Source organism: Lynx rufus, unplaced genomic scaffold (genome assembly GCF_022079265.1).
Source record: "Lynx rufus isolate CCGP_SWC_20201006 ecotype Redwood Valley unplaced genomic scaffold, mLynRuf1.p SCAF_7, whole genome shotgun sequence".
In the NCBI taxonomy this organism is placed as follows: Eukaryota; Metazoa; Chordata; class Mammalia; order Carnivora; family Felidae; genus Lynx; species Lynx rufus.
Genome location: NW_025814889.1, coordinates 55,463,194 through 55,483,869, shown reverse-complemented (window position 1 = coordinate 55,483,869; position 20,676 = coordinate 55,463,194). Strand labels below are relative to the sequence as shown.

The 20,676-nt window shown below is 35.7% G+C and overlaps 1 protein-coding gene across 3 annotated transcripts in view; it reads left to right on the top strand.

The window, feature by feature from the left end:
* Positions 1–20,676, top strand: part of ABCC9 (ATP binding cassette subfamily C member 9) — a 130,983-nt gene that overhangs the window by 63,937 nt on the left and 46,370 nt on the right. For 2 of the 3 annotated variants that reach the window (XM_047066153.1, XM_047066154.1), the window contains exons 18-23: positions 1,287–1,388; positions 3,061–3,145; positions 4,353–4,433; positions 15,289–15,426; positions 15,753–15,878; positions 19,716–19,812. In XM_047066153.1, coding sequence (XP_046922109.1) covers positions 1,287–1,388; positions 3,061–3,145; positions 4,353–4,433; positions 15,289–15,426; positions 15,753–15,878; positions 19,716–19,812 — 629 coding nt within the window. The remainder of the gene's footprint in view (positions 1–1,286; positions 1,389–3,060; positions 3,146–4,352; positions 4,434–15,288; positions 15,427–15,752; positions 15,879–19,715; positions 19,813–20,676) is intronic. The other variant, XM_047066155.1, reaches the window with a different exon arrangement.

The window sequence follows — 20,676 nt, the reverse complement described above, 5'->3', positions numbered from 1 at the left end:
TTTTATTCATTCTGATGATGTACCAATTTATTTATTAAAATGTACCAACATATTTCCAATAGCAGTGGTTCCCAACATTTACAGTCTGCTAAAAAAATTAATTTGCCGAACAAAATGGCCCATTGTGTCAACGGTTTTCCTCTCCATGAGTCACAAATGTCTCAACTTTGGCCGAAACTCAAACTGTTCTTAGTAAATTGTTTTTGGGATTTCATAAAATAAAAGTACAAGAATATGTATATTGTTTATGAGTTAAACAGTGATGGGATCTGTCCATAAGCTAGAGATGGAAAGACCAGGGGGAGAAGAAGAAGACATGTCAGAAGTTGGGAACCACTGCACATACAATGATCTCAGAGACTACTAGCATACTCTATACCATCATATCTTTTAAACTCCTAAGACATGTTTCGGGATGATCACTGAATATTTCTAATTACTCTTTTTCTTAACCTTACTATCTTTTAACCGTGATTCCTTAATTAGTACTTACAGACCATGAACTAACTGTGGAAGTGTGACTTTTAAGCTGACCCCTTTCCTACCCCAATTCCATCATCTTCTTTATCTTCAACTCACATGTATTTTCCTGGTGATTGCAAATTAAAGTCTGATGTATAGACATCTGGTAGAATGTGTAAACCAAAAAAAAAAAAATGGGGAGGAGGAAGAGGCTATAATTTTTAGGAAATAAGCTATTTCAATATGTTTTGAAATATGTAGCTTTTAAATGTGTAGTTATTTCAACATTGAAATGGATTCCTCAATGTATTATTGCTTTGAAATAATTATATATTATCTACTACATTAAAACATTGTTAACATGAATAAGCCACAGACACAGTACCAATTAATGTCTTTTTCTAAGGTCTGCATATAAAATTCAGAGTTATGTAAGGTGCTTTTAGTATAAAGTAAAATATCAGTGGCTATTGGAGAGAGTGTATTGCTATTGACCTTTTAATTATTTTAAAAATTGTAGTTATTTTACAAAATAAATTTTCAACCTATAGTTTATACCTCTAAACACTTCTTTAGCATAGCAAAATCAAATTTTGCACATTGAGGAACATTTTGATTAAATTCTAATCTTTCTAATTCAGGTGAAATACTTAACCATAAATAGTAAGTTTGGTGGTTATTAAAATATTCTTTCTTAGAAGCTTTCCATTTCTGTGTTTAAGATATTTCATCAACTTTTGTTCTTCTTAGTTTTACTAAAATACACATACAGCACAACATCCTTTTATACCTTCGGTGTTTTGTTTATCTTTTCCATTTTCCAGTAGGAACAGGTATTCTGTGGCTTACGCAGCTCAAAAACCTTGGCTATTAAATGCTACAGTAGAAGAAAATATTACTTTTGGAAGTCCTTTCAACAAACAGAGGTAATTTTGAATGTAAAATTTAGAACTAAAATGAGCAACTATTTCTAATGCTTATGTTTGGTCCATGGTTTCTGGAACCTGCAGAGCCATGCCTTCCTTTCTTCCCTGCATGCCCTGTTTCCATCTTCATCACCAGGTCTTTTGAGTCAACTTTTTAAATAGAAGTCTGACTGGACGTTTCAGCCCATCCTGTATACTTATTGTACACCAAAACTAAGCTGCTGAAATGGAATCATGGAGGGTGGAGTGTGGAGGGGTGGAGGGGCTCGTGGTTGGGAGGGTGGTGAGGTTATTGATAAATAGAAGGAAAAATCCAAGGAAGAAAGAAAGTTACCCGTGGAAAGAAAAGGAAGAATGTGGGATCTGAGAGGTTCTAGTTACAAACAGCAGCCAGAATACGCCATCTCTCAACCGTCTTTAAATACCACCAGAGTGTACAAAGGCATGACCCTTAAGCCAGCCTCAGAAGGCTGGGTCTTAAAACCCTCAGCCAAACCTTGAAAGTTAAGGAGAATTAGTTCAAGTGGGAGGCACAGGGAAGGGAGGGAAGAGGAAATCATAGTGTGGGAGGAAGAACTTAAGTTACATGGGATCATTTGGGACCCTGGGAACAAACCAGACAGAAAAGGATTTATGTATATTCACAGTGGCAAAATGGATTTAAATGAAAGCTGAGTTGAGGTAGCGGATGCCTTAAAAGCCAATTTGATATAATTCTATGCATTCTGGGGAGGCACAGCAAGTTTTAGAAAGGGGAATAATGAAGTAACTGTGATGATTAATCTGAAAGTGTAATGATAGATACATAAGGATGAATCTGCACTAGGAGCAAGGAGACATTTAGACATTTGTTGGAATAATTATCCAGGCATGCAGTGTTCATTGCCTGCCCTTGGGGGTGACTGCAGAAATAGAAAAGAAGAGATGGCTGACAAAAAAACAATTCTTGAAAAAGAATGGAAAAATAAGAGCAGGGAGAAGAAGAGGGAAGAATCAACAATGACTTTTTAATATTTTAAGACTAGGTGATTGAGAAAATGAAATTATTCATATTTTCCCTAGTGCTCCCTATCTCCTATACTTGCAATTTATCATTTCCAGTCCAGGCGTTAAATCTGTTTGAGTATCATCAATCCTCAACACCTTCCATTTCTCTTCCCTTCAGCATGCATGATAATATGCACAGACACCCACCCACAACCTGTGTTTTAGCTCTTGTGAGCCTCCTGTTGTCCCTGAGATGCACCATGGCCTTTTCACCTTCATGCAGCTCCTGAAGTCTCCCTCCTTTCCATCATTTTCTTCCTAACAAGTTACAACCCATCTTCCAGATACAGCTTACATGTTGCCTCCTTTGCAAAGACTTCTTAGAGTGGTCAACCATTTCTTTCTTTGTATGTTAGAAGCATTTTCCACCTACATCAGCTGTAGCACCTAATAAGATCCATTTTATTATATGTTTCTTTATCAGCCTTCTCCAATTTACTAGTTTTATAAGAGTGGAAACCAAAATCTATTTATCTTGGTTTCCACAAACCCAATGTAGAGGCGAATAGATACCAAATTGTTCAACAAATGTTGTATTTTGGCTTCCAAGATATTGAACTTGGGACTTACTTTATGGGTAGTATATTAATAGTGATCTAAAAATTCAAAACAATTTCTCCCAAAGGTACAAAGCAGTTACGGATGCCTGTTCTCTTCAGCCAGATATTGACTTACTACCTTTTGGAGACCAAACTGAAATTGGAGAGAGGGTGAGCTATGTATAGCTTAATTAAATAAAACAAACATCTAAAAAAGTCTTCTGGTTGTCTTTAACCTTTAATGGAGCATAATGAAATCTGAGAGCTTAGGGGCTGTGCGTTGTCTTAGTGGCAGGTTCCGGAAATAGGATCACAGGAGCTTTAATGCCAGTCTTCAGTATCTGTTGGGTAACCACCATATACTTAACATTGTGCTAGCTACTAGAGAGTTCTCAAGGAAAATAAAGCAGTTCCTGCCTTTGATCAAATGCATTTTTACATACTTGGAGTTGAAATTGAGATTGCTTCCGACTTCTTCCATTCTTGTCAACTTCTATTTATTCTTGTTAAAGTATCCTTTTTTCTTTGTGTAAACATGTTTAATGGTGATGTCATACTGTTCTGAGCAGCGAAAAAATATTTATGCCTGCATACAATCTTTAAAACAATTTTGGCTAAATTTTTTAAGTTTATTTATTTTGAGACAGAGAGAGAGCACTCATGGTCATGAGATCATGACCTGAACTGAAATCAGGAGTCTGAAATTTAACTGACTAAGCCACCCAGGCGCCCCTATAGTCATTGTTCTTAATGGCTGTTCTTGATTGCAGCATAATATACTGTTTAAGAGCATGGACTTCTCTGAGCCCTAGTTTCCTTGTGTGTAAAGTAAAGGGAATAATGCTAGACATTGGAATTGCTATAAGGAATAAAAGAAATAAGGAATGTAAAAGCATTTACACAAGTCTGCACATACTAAGTGGTCAATAAATACTAGTTTAAAAATTGTTATAATTGGTACTTGTTTATAAAAACATATTGCTGTATAGACTGTTGAACATAATTGGCAATATAAATTTTAAGAGGTATATGTTAAGTAAACTAGAGATACAATTTGCAAAACTAGTAAAAATTTTGGAATTGCTGGCAGTGTTTAGCGTTAACCATGTGTTTGGTTATTAAAGCTTTTGTACAGCAGAGCTGTCTATCAGAGTGAAAGAAGAATTCATGTTACCACTCAAAAATTCTCTTAACTATGATTCAAGTATTGACTAATAGACAATTTTGATTTTATCTTACTAATGCTATCACAATTTAATCAATAAATTACCATTACTTTAAAATTTTTGAAAAACAAGTTTGTATTTTAAAGAGAATTCTTCACCGTCAGATCATTTGCTTTTGGAAAGGTTGGATACTTACGGTTATTCTTCTCTAGGGCATCAACCTGAGTGGGGGTCAGAGGCAAAGAATCTGTGTGGCACGAGCTCTCTATCAAAATACCAACATTGTCTTTTTGGTGAGAATATGATCTTTGTTTCTACTTCATGTTTCCCTCTGGACAAATGAGACTTTAAAGATTCAAGTCAGGTTACTCAAGGAAAGATGGGTTAACTTCTGAAATAATAAAGAACATAAAGGAAACAAAACCTCACAGTACAAATCAGATCAACCCATAAGGCTGAGAGTTGGATTATCCAGATTGGTGTCCAAGTGACTTAGGTGCCCTAAATTGTTGCTTATGTGAGTTTCTTAACCATGAGTATCATTAATGGAAAAGTCTGTATAGTGTTGGATCAACTGGACAAGATCATATGCCTTCTCATTTATGTTGGATGACAAAGAAAGAAAGGCTAGAAAATGCACTCTTGGTGGATATAGGGGGAAGTAAGCATAGTACTCCATTACAGTGGTGTGCAGCTCAGACTGTGCATAAGCTTTGACTGAGAAGCTTTCTAAAACTATAGAAATTTTGGTACCACCCTTGACCTACTGAATCATAATTTATAAGGGCAGAGTCTAGAGCCTGGGTCTTAAAAAAAGCTACATGGATGACCCTCCTGTATATACTGGGTAAAAAATCTTGTTCTACCTATGGATCCACAAACAGATTTTGATGATTATATTGATTATGAATTTTGCCCTAGTTTGGTTCCTCTAGCAGGAGGTAGCCAAAATAACTGAACTTTTAAGTAGTATATTAGACACCAGCAGAGTATGTAAATGCATCCTTCCCCTGCCTTCTCCTTCTGTGCAATTATTAACCATCTGTAATTCCGGTTTCCAGACTTTATAATTTTCATTCCATCTAAAATCTATAAGCTCTTCAAAAAGTAGGTTGGTTTTGAAGTCTCTCACGAAATGTGGGTCTATTGCTGGGGATAGGAGTAGAATTTGGACATACTGGAAATTCACTTTAGGTTAATCTCCCTAAGAGTACCTGTCACCAAAATTCTCCAGAAAAACTACACCACAAAACCATAGCAAGATCTAGCAGCAACTTATGTACTTGTAAATCCCTTCCATAGTGGATGGACCTACAACTGGAAATGACTTCTCAAATTTTAGGATCAGTTAATAGCTGAACCGCCTGAAGATGAAGTGACTTGGAAATCTGAAAGAGACCAAGGTCTTCTGGGTCTAGTATTCTATCCCTGTTCATTCCACTGCTTTCATTCAATTTAGTGACTGTTACTTATTACAATTGTAGAATTAGTTGAGAGTTGTTGAGAGTTGGGGTGTTGAGAGTTGGGATATCCAGATTGGTGTCTGGTTAACTTATTCAAAGAATTCATAGGGTTAACTTATTGTAGATTCCCATCCATTCATTATAGGATTACTTTTCATATTGCCTGTTAACAGCTTTTTGATGACTCTTAAGATAGATTGCTTCACTTTCAGGTGGCCTTTTTGGTCACTGTATACGTTTCCTATTGCTGCCATACCAAATTGCTATATTTTGTGGTTTAAATAATCTGATGGTTCTGTAGGTTAGAAGTCTAAAATGAATCTCACTGAACTAAAATCAGTGTCGTTAGGGCTGTGTTCCCTTCTGGAGGCTCTAGGGGACAATCCATTTCCTTGCCTTTTCCAACTTGTAGAGGCTGCCCACATTCCTTGGCTCATGGCTGCCTTCCTTCATCTTCAAAGCCAGTAACTTTCTATCTCTGACCATTTTTACTAGTCACATCTTCCTCTCTTCACAGCTAGGAAAGTTCTCTTCTCTCAAAGATCCATGTGATTAGTTTGAACCTATTTGGATTATTCAGGACAATCTTCCAATCTAGAGGTTTTTAATCTTAATCATATGTGCAAAGTCCCACTTGCCATATAAGGTAACATTTACAGGTTCTGGGAATTAGGACATGGACATGTTTGGGGGCCTTTATTCTGCCTACCACAGATGGCTCTTATCGGGAAGTTATTAAGTGATTAAAATCTACTTCCTTGGATTTTTCATTAATTGGTTTTCCTTCTGCTTCTACAGCAGCAAATATATTTCTTTTATGCAGTCATATTCAACATTTTAATATTATTTTCATAACTTGTCTTAATCTACTTTAAGCTAAGCAAGTTTAGTATTTTTAATTCTTCCACAATAATATAATTTTGATAACTTCTCTTAATCCTGGGTATAATAGTATTTGTCAGAGTCCCTTTGAAAAAGTGTGTTCTAGATGCACTCTGATCAGCTTAGATAACCTTACAACTATTGGATCTTATGATCTAAATATTTACTTCATTGCAACCTGAAATTGAATATTTTAGCAGCAAAAAATATTATTGATGTGTTTTAATAATTACCTCAGAATTATATCCTATAATTTCTTTGTAGAAAAATTCACAAAGTACTCTGAACCACAGTGTTATCCCATTTGATCTTATGACTGCTGTGAGTGTAGATGGTATCTTCATGTTAGATGAAGAAACATATGCATAGAGTGCCTTACCCAAGGACTAATGACTAGTGAGTGGCAATGTCTGGGCTAGAGCTGCATGCCTTTTGAGTATTGTTTTCTGATCAGCTAAGAATCTCTAGTATTAAAAAAAATTATTACTGTCAAGTTAGCACCTGTATTGTCCTTTTTTCCCCTTCCTTTTGCCTTTTCCCATTATCTCCCTACCTTCCTACCTTCCTCTTTTCCTTTTCCCATCCCTCTCTTCCCTTTCCCAAACCCTTCCCCTTCCTCCCTTCCACCCTTTCTTCCTTCCATCTTCCCATCCATTAATATTTAGTGAATGTCCTCAGTGCCAACTTCTGTGTTAGACAGAAGAAACAAAGGAGAAAAAGGCTTTTCCCCTATCTTTCAGGATCTTGTACAAATAATTACTTGGATGATGTTTTGTTTTACTCTAATTAAACTTTATCACATTAGCCTTTACATAATATCAAAGCCAAATGGAAACTTCTTAATGGTGTATGAAGTATACTAGTTATTTTTGAAGCTTTATGGCATATACAAATGTGCTGTATCAGTGAATATACTTACAAGTTATTTCCAAAAATATATCCATACAAAAAATACATACTATTTATAGATATTCTTTGAATATAAGAAGAATACACTAGTGAGAACTGTATGCACGTATATAAAAAATAATAATATGCTCTTGAAAAAAGGAAGAATCGTTTATTCATTGAATTGGCTTTTGACAAATTGTTTTACTTTCTTTAAAAGAAGTATCTCCCTTGGGGCGCCTGGGTGGCTCAGTCAGTTAAGTGTCAGACTCTTGATTTCGGCTCAGGTCATGATCTCAGGTTCGTGAGATCGAGCCCTTCATTGGGTTCTGCGCTAACAATGTGGAGCCTGCTTAGGATTCTCTGTCTCCCTCTCTCTGCTCTTCCCCACCCCACTCAAAAATAAATAAATATTTTTTTTAAAAAAGTATCTCCCCTAAATCCAAAATGTTAATATACAAACTGAATCTTGAGAAATGATTCCCAACCCATATAACCTAGATTTTTATTAAGTTGTATAAAAGATTACATTTGACTGTAACACCAAGATGCTCCTTAATGAAGCTATGGCATATAAATGATAGCAACCATTCTTAAGGGATCTCTGTGATGTAGGCATGATTCTAAGTACTTTATACATATTAGCTCACTTAATTCTCAGAATAACCCTATTAGGTTTAGCATTATTACGATTATTATTATTATTATTATCGTTATTGTTTTACTACTGCTATTTATGGTTGAGGATACTGAGGCTTTGGGGGATAATTTATCTAAGGTCATATAGATAGTAATAGTGAAGCAAGGTTACAAACCCAGATAACCTGATTTCATAGCCTATGTTCTTAACCACCTTCCTTATTAAGAGATTCTTAGAAGTCAATAAACTCTCATTGTGATGCTTGAAAGGGATTAGCAAAGTATTAATCTATTTATAAGAAAGTATAGAATCTATTTATAAGAAAGTATTTATAATCTATTTATAAGAAAGTAATAATAAAATAACACTTCTACAACACTCCACAGAAACTTTTCCCATGCTACTTTATTTGATCTTTGCAAAAAGTTTATGTGCTCTCTGAAAAGTCTCTTTATTATCCCCATTTTGCAAATGAAATAATTGAGTTTGGAAAATTACCCAGCGTCAGAGAGGTGGAGTCATGACTAAAATTTGAGGCTCTTAATTTAGAGATAATGGACTTTGCACTATGCCTTACTATCTTATACGTTTAAAGTCAGAATTTTATAGAAAACCAAGCTGAATTATTATTAAGAATTCGTTTCCAGTTCATGTGCTATTTCTACATGAAAACTTCTCAGAATCATTTGGAATAGTTTGTATCGCAAGGGAGTCTTATGGTTCTTATTGGAATCAGAGGGAGTCTTACGGTTCTTATTGGAATCATTATTTGATTTTGGAAAATCAGTGATATGCTGGTAGCTAAGTCTTGGTATTATATCCTTGCTACCTTATTGGAAATGGAGATAGAGAAAACTTCACCAGTATAACCCTGATACTAATGGTATTTTTTCCACTGCTGTGGAAACATTACTTTATCCCACATCACTTAATTTTTTTTTTACATTTATATATTTCTGAGAAACAGAGAGAGACAGAGCACAAGTGGGGGAGGGACAGAGAGAAAAGGAGACACAGAATCTGAAGCAGGGTCCAGGTTCGAAACTGTCAGCACAGAGCTCAATGCAGGGCTTAAACTCACACACCATGAGATCATGACCTGAGCCAAAGTCAGACGCTTAACTAACTGAGCCACCCAGGTGCCCCTATTCTACATCACTTTACACTGATACCTGAACTCTCCTTTTTAAAGTAATTCTTAAGTGCCATCAGAACTTCTCTATGTTAAAAGAAATTCCATATAATAGTAATTTATCTTTCTATCACTTATCCAAAATCTAACAATTAGAAAATTCAAATAAGAGATTTTCTTCTTGTTACTAAAAGAAGCTAAGTGACAAAAAGCTGATGTCTGTGATGATTCAAAAAAGAAACTCACTGGACAGTAGTAGAAAGCTAATTCAATCTCCTATGCATACATCTTGGAACATTTCAGAAATAATTAACGTTCATTAGGATGATCCATAGGTTCTGAAAGATTTTGAAATATCTCCCATGTTATCCAAAGAAATTTCAGGACAGTCAAGATAATTGTGTCATTAAGTGCATTGTGTTTAGTTACCATGTTTAAAATATATATACTCACATTAATATATGTATGTATATGTGTATATACGTGTGTGTTGATATCACTTTGTCAACTTATTACATTGTCCAAAATGTTGCATTATATAAATGATCTAAACAAATGAGATTACAGTAAGCATGTCTCCACTGTTTAATGTATTCCTATAAAAGCTGTTTGAGGACATTAATTACATCACCTCTTTATTTGTAATTATGAAATCAGTAAACTGATTTTTTATAAGCTGTTATGATTTTAAATCACCCTTTAGCTATCTAAATGCCTTGTTAATATTTCCTTTTCATACAGGCTACTCCTAAATACTATAATAAAGCCATCTTGCTTATAGCTTCTGTTGATGCGGGCAGAGATTGATGGAGACTTTTGTGAAATTATTGAGTAATCATATCACTGGTATAATGATCACATACATGCATTTATTCTAACTTCCAGATAACAATTTCTATCTCAATAGAAATTGCTTTTACTTTTCACTGTCCAGATAATTATCCAGTGCAATTTATCTGTATATATACTATAACCATGCTTACTCAATTGTTTAGAAAATTTTCCCCAGTTACAGTTTTTAACTATTTTGCTATGTAGCATATGTGTAGTAGAATGAGTAGACTTCTTTTTTGGTCCTAAAAGACAAAGTACAAATTTGTTTCATATTGCATGCAAGTTCAATATGCAAGAACAGCAAAGAAATAAGTGTGATGAAGAAGACATTTATGAATTCCTTTTTCCCTGTTCCAATCGCTCTTCCCAATTCTTTACCAGAAACCTCTACTGTTTTCTACTGCTTGTCCCTTTAGCACTCCCTGAGTTTCTCTCAGTCCCCTGCCATGAGTAGCACTTCCGGCTGGTAATTACATTATCTGCTCACCATGCTCTCTGCAGGTAACTTTGCTTTATAATTCATTATTTTCTGGAAAGATTCCAGTTTTCTCTAATAGTTTCTAGTTTTCTTCTTTTAAGAATTCCAAAATGTCAAGCATCTACTTTGATGCTGTATGTAACATTATAGAAATAAAATGTATGTTAAAAAAAATAATAGGAATGTCATCACCAGTCAATTAATATAATTCCCTAAATCATTTTCTAAGTGACTTAATCACTTGGTACATGAAAGCTTCCTTTCTTCCCAAGACAATTGTCAGGTCAGTGGTAGGTATGGTATTCTGGTCATTACCACTATTACTACCAATAATATAATAAAGCTATCATTTACCTAGTGTCTATTATTTAGCTGGTAATATACTAAGTACGTTATTTGTATTATCTCATTTAATCCAATTAATATTTTTATGCCTGTTTTACCATATTTTTTTCTTTTTTTATGTTTATTTTATTTTTGAGAGAGAAAGAGGGAGAGTAAGCACTGGAGAGGCAGATAGAGAGGGGGACAGAGGATCCAAAGCAGGCTCTGCAATGACAGCAGAGAGCCTGATGCGGGTCTCAAACTCACAAACTGTGAGATCATGATCTGAGCTGAAGTCAGACGCTCAACTGACTGAGCCACCCAGACACCCCTTACCATATATTTTTAAGTCCTTGAATATATCTGTAATAACTGTTCAAAAGGCCACTAATTCTTACATCTGAGCCATATTGAGCCAGAGTCAATTTCTACTGACTGCTTTTTCTCTTTACTCTGGTTCAAACTTTCCTGTTACTTTATATATGTGTTCATTGTTTTCTGTATCCTGGATATTGTAAGTGGTATATTGTAGAGCCTCTACATTCTTAGTAGTTTCCTATGATGAGTGTTGATTTATTCTAGCAAAGGAAGTTAACTTAGCTAGAGTCAGATGCCACCTGAAATTTCTTTTTTAATCGAAGTATATTTGACAAATAATTTGTAACATATTTAAAATGTACAGCATGATCATTTGTTATATGTATACATTGTGAGAGGATTCCTATCATTGAGTTAGTCAACACATCCATTACCTCACATCTTTACATTTTTGGACAAGGCAGGATGAAAGCACTTAAGTTCTGCTCTCTTAGAAAATTTCAATTTTATAATACAGTGTTATGAACTATAGTCACCATGTTATACATTAGATCCTCAGACCTTTTTCATCTCATAACTGAAAGTTTATATTCTTTTACCAACTTTACCTATTACTCCCAGGCCCAGCCCCTGACAACCACCATTCTACCCTGATTCTGTGAGTTTGACTCTTTTTTTGTTTAATTTAGATTCCACATAGAAGTGATAGCATGCAGTATTTATCTTTCTCTGTCTGTCTTATTTCTCTTAGCATAATACTCTACAGGTTTATACATGTTATTGCACCTGTCAGGGTATTCTTTCTCATGGCTGAATAATACTCAAGTGTGTATCTGTGTGTGTGTGTGTGTGTGTGTGTGTGTGTGAGAGAGAGAGAGAGAGAGAAACATTTTCTTTATTCATACATCTTATCCATCTTTGACAGAAACTTAGGTTGCTCCCATACCTTGGCTATTGTGAATAATGCTGCTAAGAACATGGAGAACAGATATCTCTTTGAGAGAATGATTTCATTTCCTTTGGACATATATGAAGACGTGGGATGGTATTGTAGTTGTAATTTAAAATGTTTGAGGAATCTACATACTGTTTCCATAGTGGCTACACCAGTTATATTCCCATCAAAAGTTCCCTTTTGCTTCATATCCTCACCAGCTTTTGTCATCTCTTGTCTTTTTGATAATAGACGTCCTAAGAGGTGTGAGGTGATACCTTATTGTGGTTTTGATTTGCACTTTCTTGATGACTAGTGATGTTGAGCACATTTGCATATACCTGTTGGCCATTTGTATGTCTTTGGAAAACGTCAGTTCAGGTCCTTTGTCTATTTTTAAATTGGGTTATTTGGGCTTTTTTGCTATTGAGTTGTATGAGTTCCTTATATGTTTTGAATATTAACCCCTTACTGAATATGTAGTTTGCAAATATTTTATCTCATTCTATAGGTGGTCTTTTCATTTTGTTGATGGCTTCCATTGCTGTGCAGAGCTTTTAAATTTGATGTAATCTCACTTGTTTATTTTTGCTTTTGTTGCCTTTGCTTTTGGTGTCAAATCCAAAAAAATCATTGCCAAGACCAATGTCAGAGAGCTTGCCTCCTATAATTTCTTCTAAGACTAATTTCAGATTTTTATTTAAGTCTTTAATCTATTTTAAGTTGATTTTTGTGTGCTGTGTAAGTTGTCCAGTTTCGTCAAGTCTTTTGTGATTTTCCCAATACAGCTTATTGAAGAAACTATCTTTTCGCCATTGTATATTCTTGGCTCCTTTGTCAAAATTTAATTGGCCATATACACATGGGTTTATTTCTAAGCTCTTTATTCTGTTCCATTAATTATGTGTCACTTTTTATGCGAATATCATACTTTTGATTGTTATAGCTTTGTAACATAGTTTGCAATCAAGAAATGTGATGTCTTTACCCTTGTTCTTCCTCAAAATTTTTTCCTTTTCTTCCTTTCTTTCTTTCTTTTTTTTTTTTTTTTTTTTTTTGGCTATTTGGGGTCTTTTGTAGTTCCATATAAATTTTAAGATTTTTTTTCTATTTCTTAGAAAAATATTATTGGAATTTTGCTAAGGATTTCACTAGCTGGACATTTTATTATTAATATTAATTCTTCCAGTTCATAAACACAGAGTATCTTTCCATTTGTTCATCTCTTTAATTTTTCCACCAACATCCTCAGTATATGGATGGATATTCACCTCTTTGGTTAAATTCACTCTGGGTATTTTAATTTTTTTTGAGTGATTGTAAATGGGATTTTTTTTCTTAATTTACCTTTCTATAGTTCATTCTCTTTTTTTTAATGTTTATTTATTTTTGAGAGAGACAGCACAAGCAGGAGAGGGGCAGAGAGAGAGAGGGGTCAGAACCTCCAAAGAGGGCTCTGCCTTGATAGCTTTGGTGCTGACAGCAGTGAGCCTGATGTGGGGGGCTTGAACTTAGGAACCATGACATCATGACCTGAGCCATCTTCCAATAGCTCTTTCAGTCTACAGGGAGGATCACAATCAGCACCCACATTCATGCTAATTAGAAGCTGTGCCCTCAGGTAGTAGCTTGTAAAGTATGCAAACTCTGCTCAGGAAAAGACTGGGAAGAGGGTTTGTTTTTTGTTTTTTGTTTGTTTGTTTGTTTTTTGCCTGCCCCTTTGGCTCTGAGCCCTGGAAGGATAGATGTAGTAAGTGCTCACATGTGTGTTAACAACTGCTTTTTTTGCTTCCTGTATTTCTGTGGGACTTATCAATGCAAGCCCCACTGGCTTTCAAAGCTAAGTCACTTGGGGGCCTGCCCCTTGGATAGCAGCCATAAAATTTGAGGCACTAGCTGTGTGGTCCCAACCCTTCACTCCTCAAAGAGAAGTTGGGAGTTGGGGATTTTCTCCAATTGTATGGTGCTGCGCAGAGGGTAAGGTTTGTGGTGAGAGTTGTCTCAGCCTTTACTGTCTTTTAAATGGGGTATTTTCTCAGTTTTCCAATGTGTAGAAGTCACTCAACTAGTTTCTGGATTTCTCTCAGAAGGAATTGTTCTGTGTGTAGCTTCACAGTCAAAGCATCCATGGGAGGAGGGAAATTTAGGAGCCTCCTATGTCACCATCTTGATGTGGAGTCTATGCCTATTTTTATTATCTAAATTTCAACTCTAGAATTATTTTATTTTTTGTTAAGTCTGTTGTGGGGTTTTTATTTTTTTTAAGTTTATTTATTTATTTTGAGAGAAAGAGAGTGTATGTGAGTGGGGGAAGGACAGAGAAAGAGAGGGAGAGAATCCCAAGCAGGCTCCATGCTGTCAGCGTAGAGTCTTATGTGGAGCTTGATCCCACAAACTGTGATATATGACCTGGGCTGAAATCAAGAGTCAGACACTCAACCAACTGAGCCACCTAGGCACCCCTGTTTAGTCTATTGCTAAAGGCTGTCATGAAGTGTTGTTTTTTGAGCTTGAAGATTCTAGATATAATAATGTAAACCACTTTGGATATTATTATTCACTTTTTGAATAATTTTTAAGGTAAAAGAGAAAATAAAAGCTTCATTTTTTTAAATTTTTTTTTCGACATTTATTTATTTTTGGGACAGAGAGAGACAGAGCATGAATGGGGGAGGGGCAGAGAGAGAGGGAGACACAGAATCGGAAACAGGCTCCAGGCTCTGAGCCATCAGCCCAGAGCCTGACGCGGGGCTCGAACTCACGGACCGCGAGATCGTGACCTGGCTGAAGTCGGACGCTTAACCGACTGCGCCACCCAGGCGCCCCAAAAGCTTCATTTTTAATTTAATACTTTTTCCCAACAATTTAAACATATACAGTCTGGTTTTTTATAAATATATTAAGGATAATTTGCTCTTAGTTATTTGTATTTCTACTTTCTAGAGAACTTGAGTTACATCCAGAATATAGAAAATGTTTCAGGGGCGCCTGGGTGGCGCAGTCGGTTAAGCGTCCGACTTCAGCCAGGTCACGATCTCGCGGTCCGTGAGTTCGAGCCCCGCATCAGGCTCTGGGCTGATGGCTCAGAGCCTGGAGCCTGTTTCCGATTCTGTGTCTCCCTCTCTCTCTGCCCCTCCCCCGTTCATGCTCCGTCTCTCTCTGTCCCAAAAATAAATAAACGTTGAAAAAAAAAAAATTTAAAAAAAAAAAAAAAAAAGAAAATGTTTCATATTCTCTCCATTTTACTGGTTGTAGGATGATCCATTCTCTGCCCTGGACATTCACTTGAGTGATCACCTAATGCAGGAAGGGATTTTGAAATTTCTCCAAGATGACAAAAGGACACTTGTTCTTGTAACTCACAAATTACAGTATCTAACACATGCTGACTGGGTAAGAATTTAAAAGAAGTGTCATATTCTTAAATACAGAGAACAAACAGAGGGTTGCTGGAGGGGTTGCAAGAGGGGGCATGGGCTAAATGGGTAAAGGGCATTAAGGAATCTACTGTTGAAATCATTGTTGCACTATACGCTAACTTGGATGTAAATTAAAAATAAATAAATTTAAATAAAGAAAAGAAAAGAAAAACCATTAATTTTAATATTATAGTCATATAAGTAAATAGGCACATTAAGAAATCCTGTCTGAGGTAAAAGTAGTTCATTTGGCCAATTAGGGCTTTTTGTCACAGTTCTGCTAATATGTGCTTTGCTTAGATCATAGCCATGAAGGATGGAAGTGTACTAAGAGAAGGGACTTTGAAGGACATTCAAACCAAAGATGTTGAGCTTTATGAACACTGGAAAACACTTATGAATCGGCAAGATCAAGAATTAGAAAAGGTAATTGCTCATAGTTCAGAAGAGTTGAGAATCCACTCCAGAAGAGTCATAAATATACTGTATAATTATCAAAAATTCTTCTAAAGAAGTATTATTATTTAATATTGATGATATAATGGTCCTCATTTGAAACCCAAAGTAATTGTATGTATATATGTATATGTATATAATTAATAATATAGTTAATAAATAGGTTACTTTGAAACTATAAAATTCTAATGATATATTTGGATGAAGTAGTCTCAGGTTTTTAGAGAATTTTGATTTGAATTTGAATGATATTACAATTATGTGTCTAAAAAAACAATTTTCTAAAGCATGGCATATCATTATTTTATCTTATTTTTCCTTCTGTGTATCTCATTTTCTTCATCTGTAATATGAGGAAATTTTCACTCACCACCTACAAATGGAGGGCAGTGATCAAAACAAAATCTAAGATGATTTTGAAAGAAGGAAGAACTGTGAGCTGTAGGTGAAATTGCCAAGCATGTCTGGAATAAGGCTGGGAAGTGAAGGAAGGTGATCAGGAGGAAATAACAATTAACTTTTACATGGATGTAGTTTTTCAAGTCCACAATCTCATCTAATTTTCACAAATCCCCAGAAAAAAAGTAAATACAATATGGGAAATAAGTAAAGAAAATATGATCTCACTTTTAGAGGTGAGAAAACTGAAGCCCGGAAAGGTTACATAACTTATAAGTTGTGTAGTACATATAAGTAGTACTAGTTGGATTTAAACCCAAGTCTGTAGTCAATGTAATTCCAATATAGTGTTATGTACTATGTTATATTACATTGAATGAGGTGATAACAGAGTCAGAAACCAGACTGAGTACAATGAAAGAACAACTTGTGGTTGAAAGGTTAAATTATAAATTACGTTAGTAAATTTTTGAAGTGTTTTTTGAGTCGAGCCTAGGAAGTGTCCAGAATTTGTTACTCCTGGCATGGAATGAGCATTATAAAATGAAATTTTTACATCAGCAAATTTCTGAGAATATCCAGAAATTAAAATGACTTATTTTATAAAAGAATAAAAGGATCTGTGTTTCCATAGAGAGACGAAGATAAAAAGTCAGACAGACCCTAGCATTTGTCTGTCTTCTCCAGATTTGCCAAAGATCTCAAAAACAAATTACCTAAGGAAGAAAAGATGTAAATAAAAATCTTTAAGTAGAATAGGAAAAATCACAGAACCATTCCAATGAAGATATTCATCAAAAAATATATATAAGGTACAATCAGCAAGAGCCCACTTAGGAATTATACTGTGAGAAACTTGATTATAAACTTATTGGGATGGCTCCAAATGACATTTTTTTTTATGGTGACCTAGATGCCAGGGACAAAAGGATATGACGTAAACTTAAGGAGTGGGGCCACTTATGGTTTACTTTGGAAAAAAGATCTGGAAAAAAAAAGACGGAGAAAGTTGTTGGCTTGATTTTATAGTAATACTGACTATTAAACAAGCCAGGAAGAAAGTCCATTAAGTTGTATTTAGAAATGAAGAGATCACTTGAGATAGCATAGCTCTATAATTAAAGACACATTACAGGGTTATAAATCAGCTGGTGGAGATATGGAGCAAGTTAGAGTGTGGACAGAGCAAATGCAGTTGTGAGGTTGAACAGTGGCCAGTAAAAGCCAGTATGAACCATGCACCTGTCCAGAATCCTCACCTGGTGATAGAGGGTGGTTACCGCCACCTAAGGAAGGGCAGGCACCTGAAATTCATCCAAAAGCAGGGAGAATCACACTGTGGGGAAAACAGTCTCTTGTTCACTTTGTTGTGTGGCAGGATCGAGTGTTTGTCTAGAGTACCAGTTCTCAACCAGGGCCCAGTTTGCTTTCTGGGGGACATTTGGCAACATTTAAAAATGTTTTTGGTTGTCACAGTGGAGGGGCAGGTGCCTCTGGCATCTAGTGGGTAGAAGACAAGGATACTGCTTAGCATCCTGCAGTGCAGCCCCCACAACAAAGAGTTGTCTGGTCAAAATGTAAATAGTGCCACGGTTGAGAAAGACAAACCTAGAGCCAAAGCAGATCAAGCAAGCAGAGAAGGATGGCAAAACAAAGTATCCTGTCACTGAGCTTTGGACAGAACTGTCAGTTTAATAAGGGGTAAGGGGGAAACAAAAGAATATGTTAAAAGGATAGCAATGAAAACTACAACGAAGAGAAGGAGTTAACACTTTTAGCTAACTTAAATGTTATCAAAAATTCTAGCTTGGATGACAACCATTATCTTCATCATAATATTAAGCAAAATAAACTAGCATCATTTGATGTTTCCTCCCCCAGTCTCCAGCCCTCCCCCTGATCCGATCCTTAACAAGTATTCAATAAATATTTATTAGATAAATTAAACTAAATTCACATATACTTAAGCCAAATATCAACATAATTTAAAATATTTAACTTGTAATGAGCTTAATACATGCATTTACTTATAAGAGAAATGAGTAAAGATTTTTTTAAAGCATCTTAGATGTTAAATCTTTTTACTCACACAGCATGGAGAGTTGAACAAGAACCACATCTTCTGTTTCCCAATTTGATCACGTTACACATGAAGGAACAAGTCATCTTTATTTTTGTGTTTAATCACATTTGCAAGCATTATTTTTCATATCATTAGGCAGAATTAAAGCTGATATGAAATTGTCTCCGAAAAAAGAAACACTATTCAAGAGACACTTTAGTTTTCATTCTTTTTTAACCAAGAATCTGGAGGCAATAGAGCCTTCTAGCAAGTATCCTGTATCACACATGTTGTGTAAGAGGCCAAAACAACAACAACAACCATGATCACTACCTAGAGACTGACCAATAAGGGTTTATTAGTTTATTGATGTAACAGTCAAACTGCAATTTGTGTGTGTGGGTGTGTTTGGGTGTCAGAGAGGGGGAGGAAGCACATATACAGAAAGCCCTCAATTTACCAGATTCCAAAAGTCTGTGGGTCAGTTTTTTGGAACTCAGAATGCATTTTCCCGTAGAAACAAGGATATGGTTAGTTTCCCAAACTGTCCAGCAGCAGCTGACTTAACCCACAGTGTATCAGAAAGATACCACTAGTCCAGTTCCAAAGCCACAGGGACGAGGGTGTTCGAGGCAGAGGAGTGGAGAAAATGAAATTCTCATCACTTTCTTGAACACAGAACAAGTCTGAAGCAACCCTGAAAAATTCACAAAGTCTGTTAAGGGCACATTTCCTTTCTCTTTCTGTGTATTTTCTCCTCCTGGGGCTTCCTCCTAAACTTCTAGGCACCTAAGTACCCTCATTTTTCATTTGCTTCAAAATTACCTACCTTCCTTCAATACCTATTGAAGTCCTTTTCTTTTGTGCAGCTACCTTAGTGAGATGCTAAAGAAACTCACTCTGATTTAATAATTTATAATAAGAGGGGATGAGTGATAGTACTTGAACCAGTCTAGAACTGCATGCATTTTTAAAGGAAGATATTTTTTACCATGAATAAATCTTTAGTTAGAGAATTACAGGGAGTATCTGAAAAGGATGTAGAGATAGAAGAAGTAGCACTGGTGGAATTGCACTTTAAGGTGGGAGGAGGTGTCCCTCTTTCTGGGGTCAGCTCCATTGTGTTGTTGCTACTTTTCCTGGCTTCTTACTGCCCAACACCTCTAAGCTCTGAAGCTTTACAAAGTACTCACAAGTACTCCTGTGGTAGGAGTTGTGGCTCTTCTACAGAGAGCCGGAGACTGACAAAGGTAACGAACGACTGGTACCTGTGGGTCACTGACTGGTACGTCAAAATCTTCCTGTGGTTGTGAGCTTCTTGAATGATAGTACAATGTTTGCTGTAGGATATGGAAGCGGACCAAACAACTTTGGAGAGGAAAACCCTCCGAAGAGCCATGTATTCGAGAGAGGCCAAAGCCCAAATGGAGGATGAAGATGAAGGTAGATCTTTCTTTTGTATCTGAAACATTTAAGGGGGATGTGAGTGTTCTACCTTGGCAACTGAAGCACGAGTGTGGCTGTGAAGAATAACGAGCCACTTTCCAGGGGGGAAAGACCTAAACCAAATACATAATACTGAAAATGAAATGAAAAGAAAAGGAGCAAAGGAAAGGTGTACATAATCCATCAACAGGCATCATGAGCAGTTTCTAAGTGTGTCTCAGGGTGTTTGTGCTGTGTGAGAGAGAGCAGAAAGGAAAAGGCAGTATTTGTAAGTAGATCTAGGCCCTTGTTCGTAGAAGTTGGAAAGGTCTAGAAGAATGACCAAATCAAGCTATTAATAAAATGTCAGTTCTTAAGAAATTAACAATAAATAGGGAATAGGAAGAAAGTACCATTTTGAAATCCTTATATTTGAATCATTCAGTAAGTCTTTGTGGAGTTTTCATGACAATACAACAATGAAGAATAAGAGAATTCCACAAAAGCCGTTTGTTATGTTTCAGTTGTCTGGATCTATTAATGTACAGTAGAGAAAAAAAATGAGTTCCTGGAAAATTGAGGAATGAGATGAAATAATTACATTGCCTTGACATTTGTTGCCAAGAAGTTTATAAGATAAATTGCACTTAAGTCCTTAAGGTAAATACACTATACTTCATGTTTCCTATACAGTTTTTGCTTAAGACTGCATTGTTACAAGCCAATTAAGAAACAGAGAAAATTGTAATTTCAGGCCAAAGAACACCAAAATGTGCTACCTTTACATTTCAGATGAGAACTATTTAGTATTTCAGCAAATACTCATGGAGAGAATGAATGAATGAACAATGAATGAATTGATTTTGCACTTCAATTCCTTAG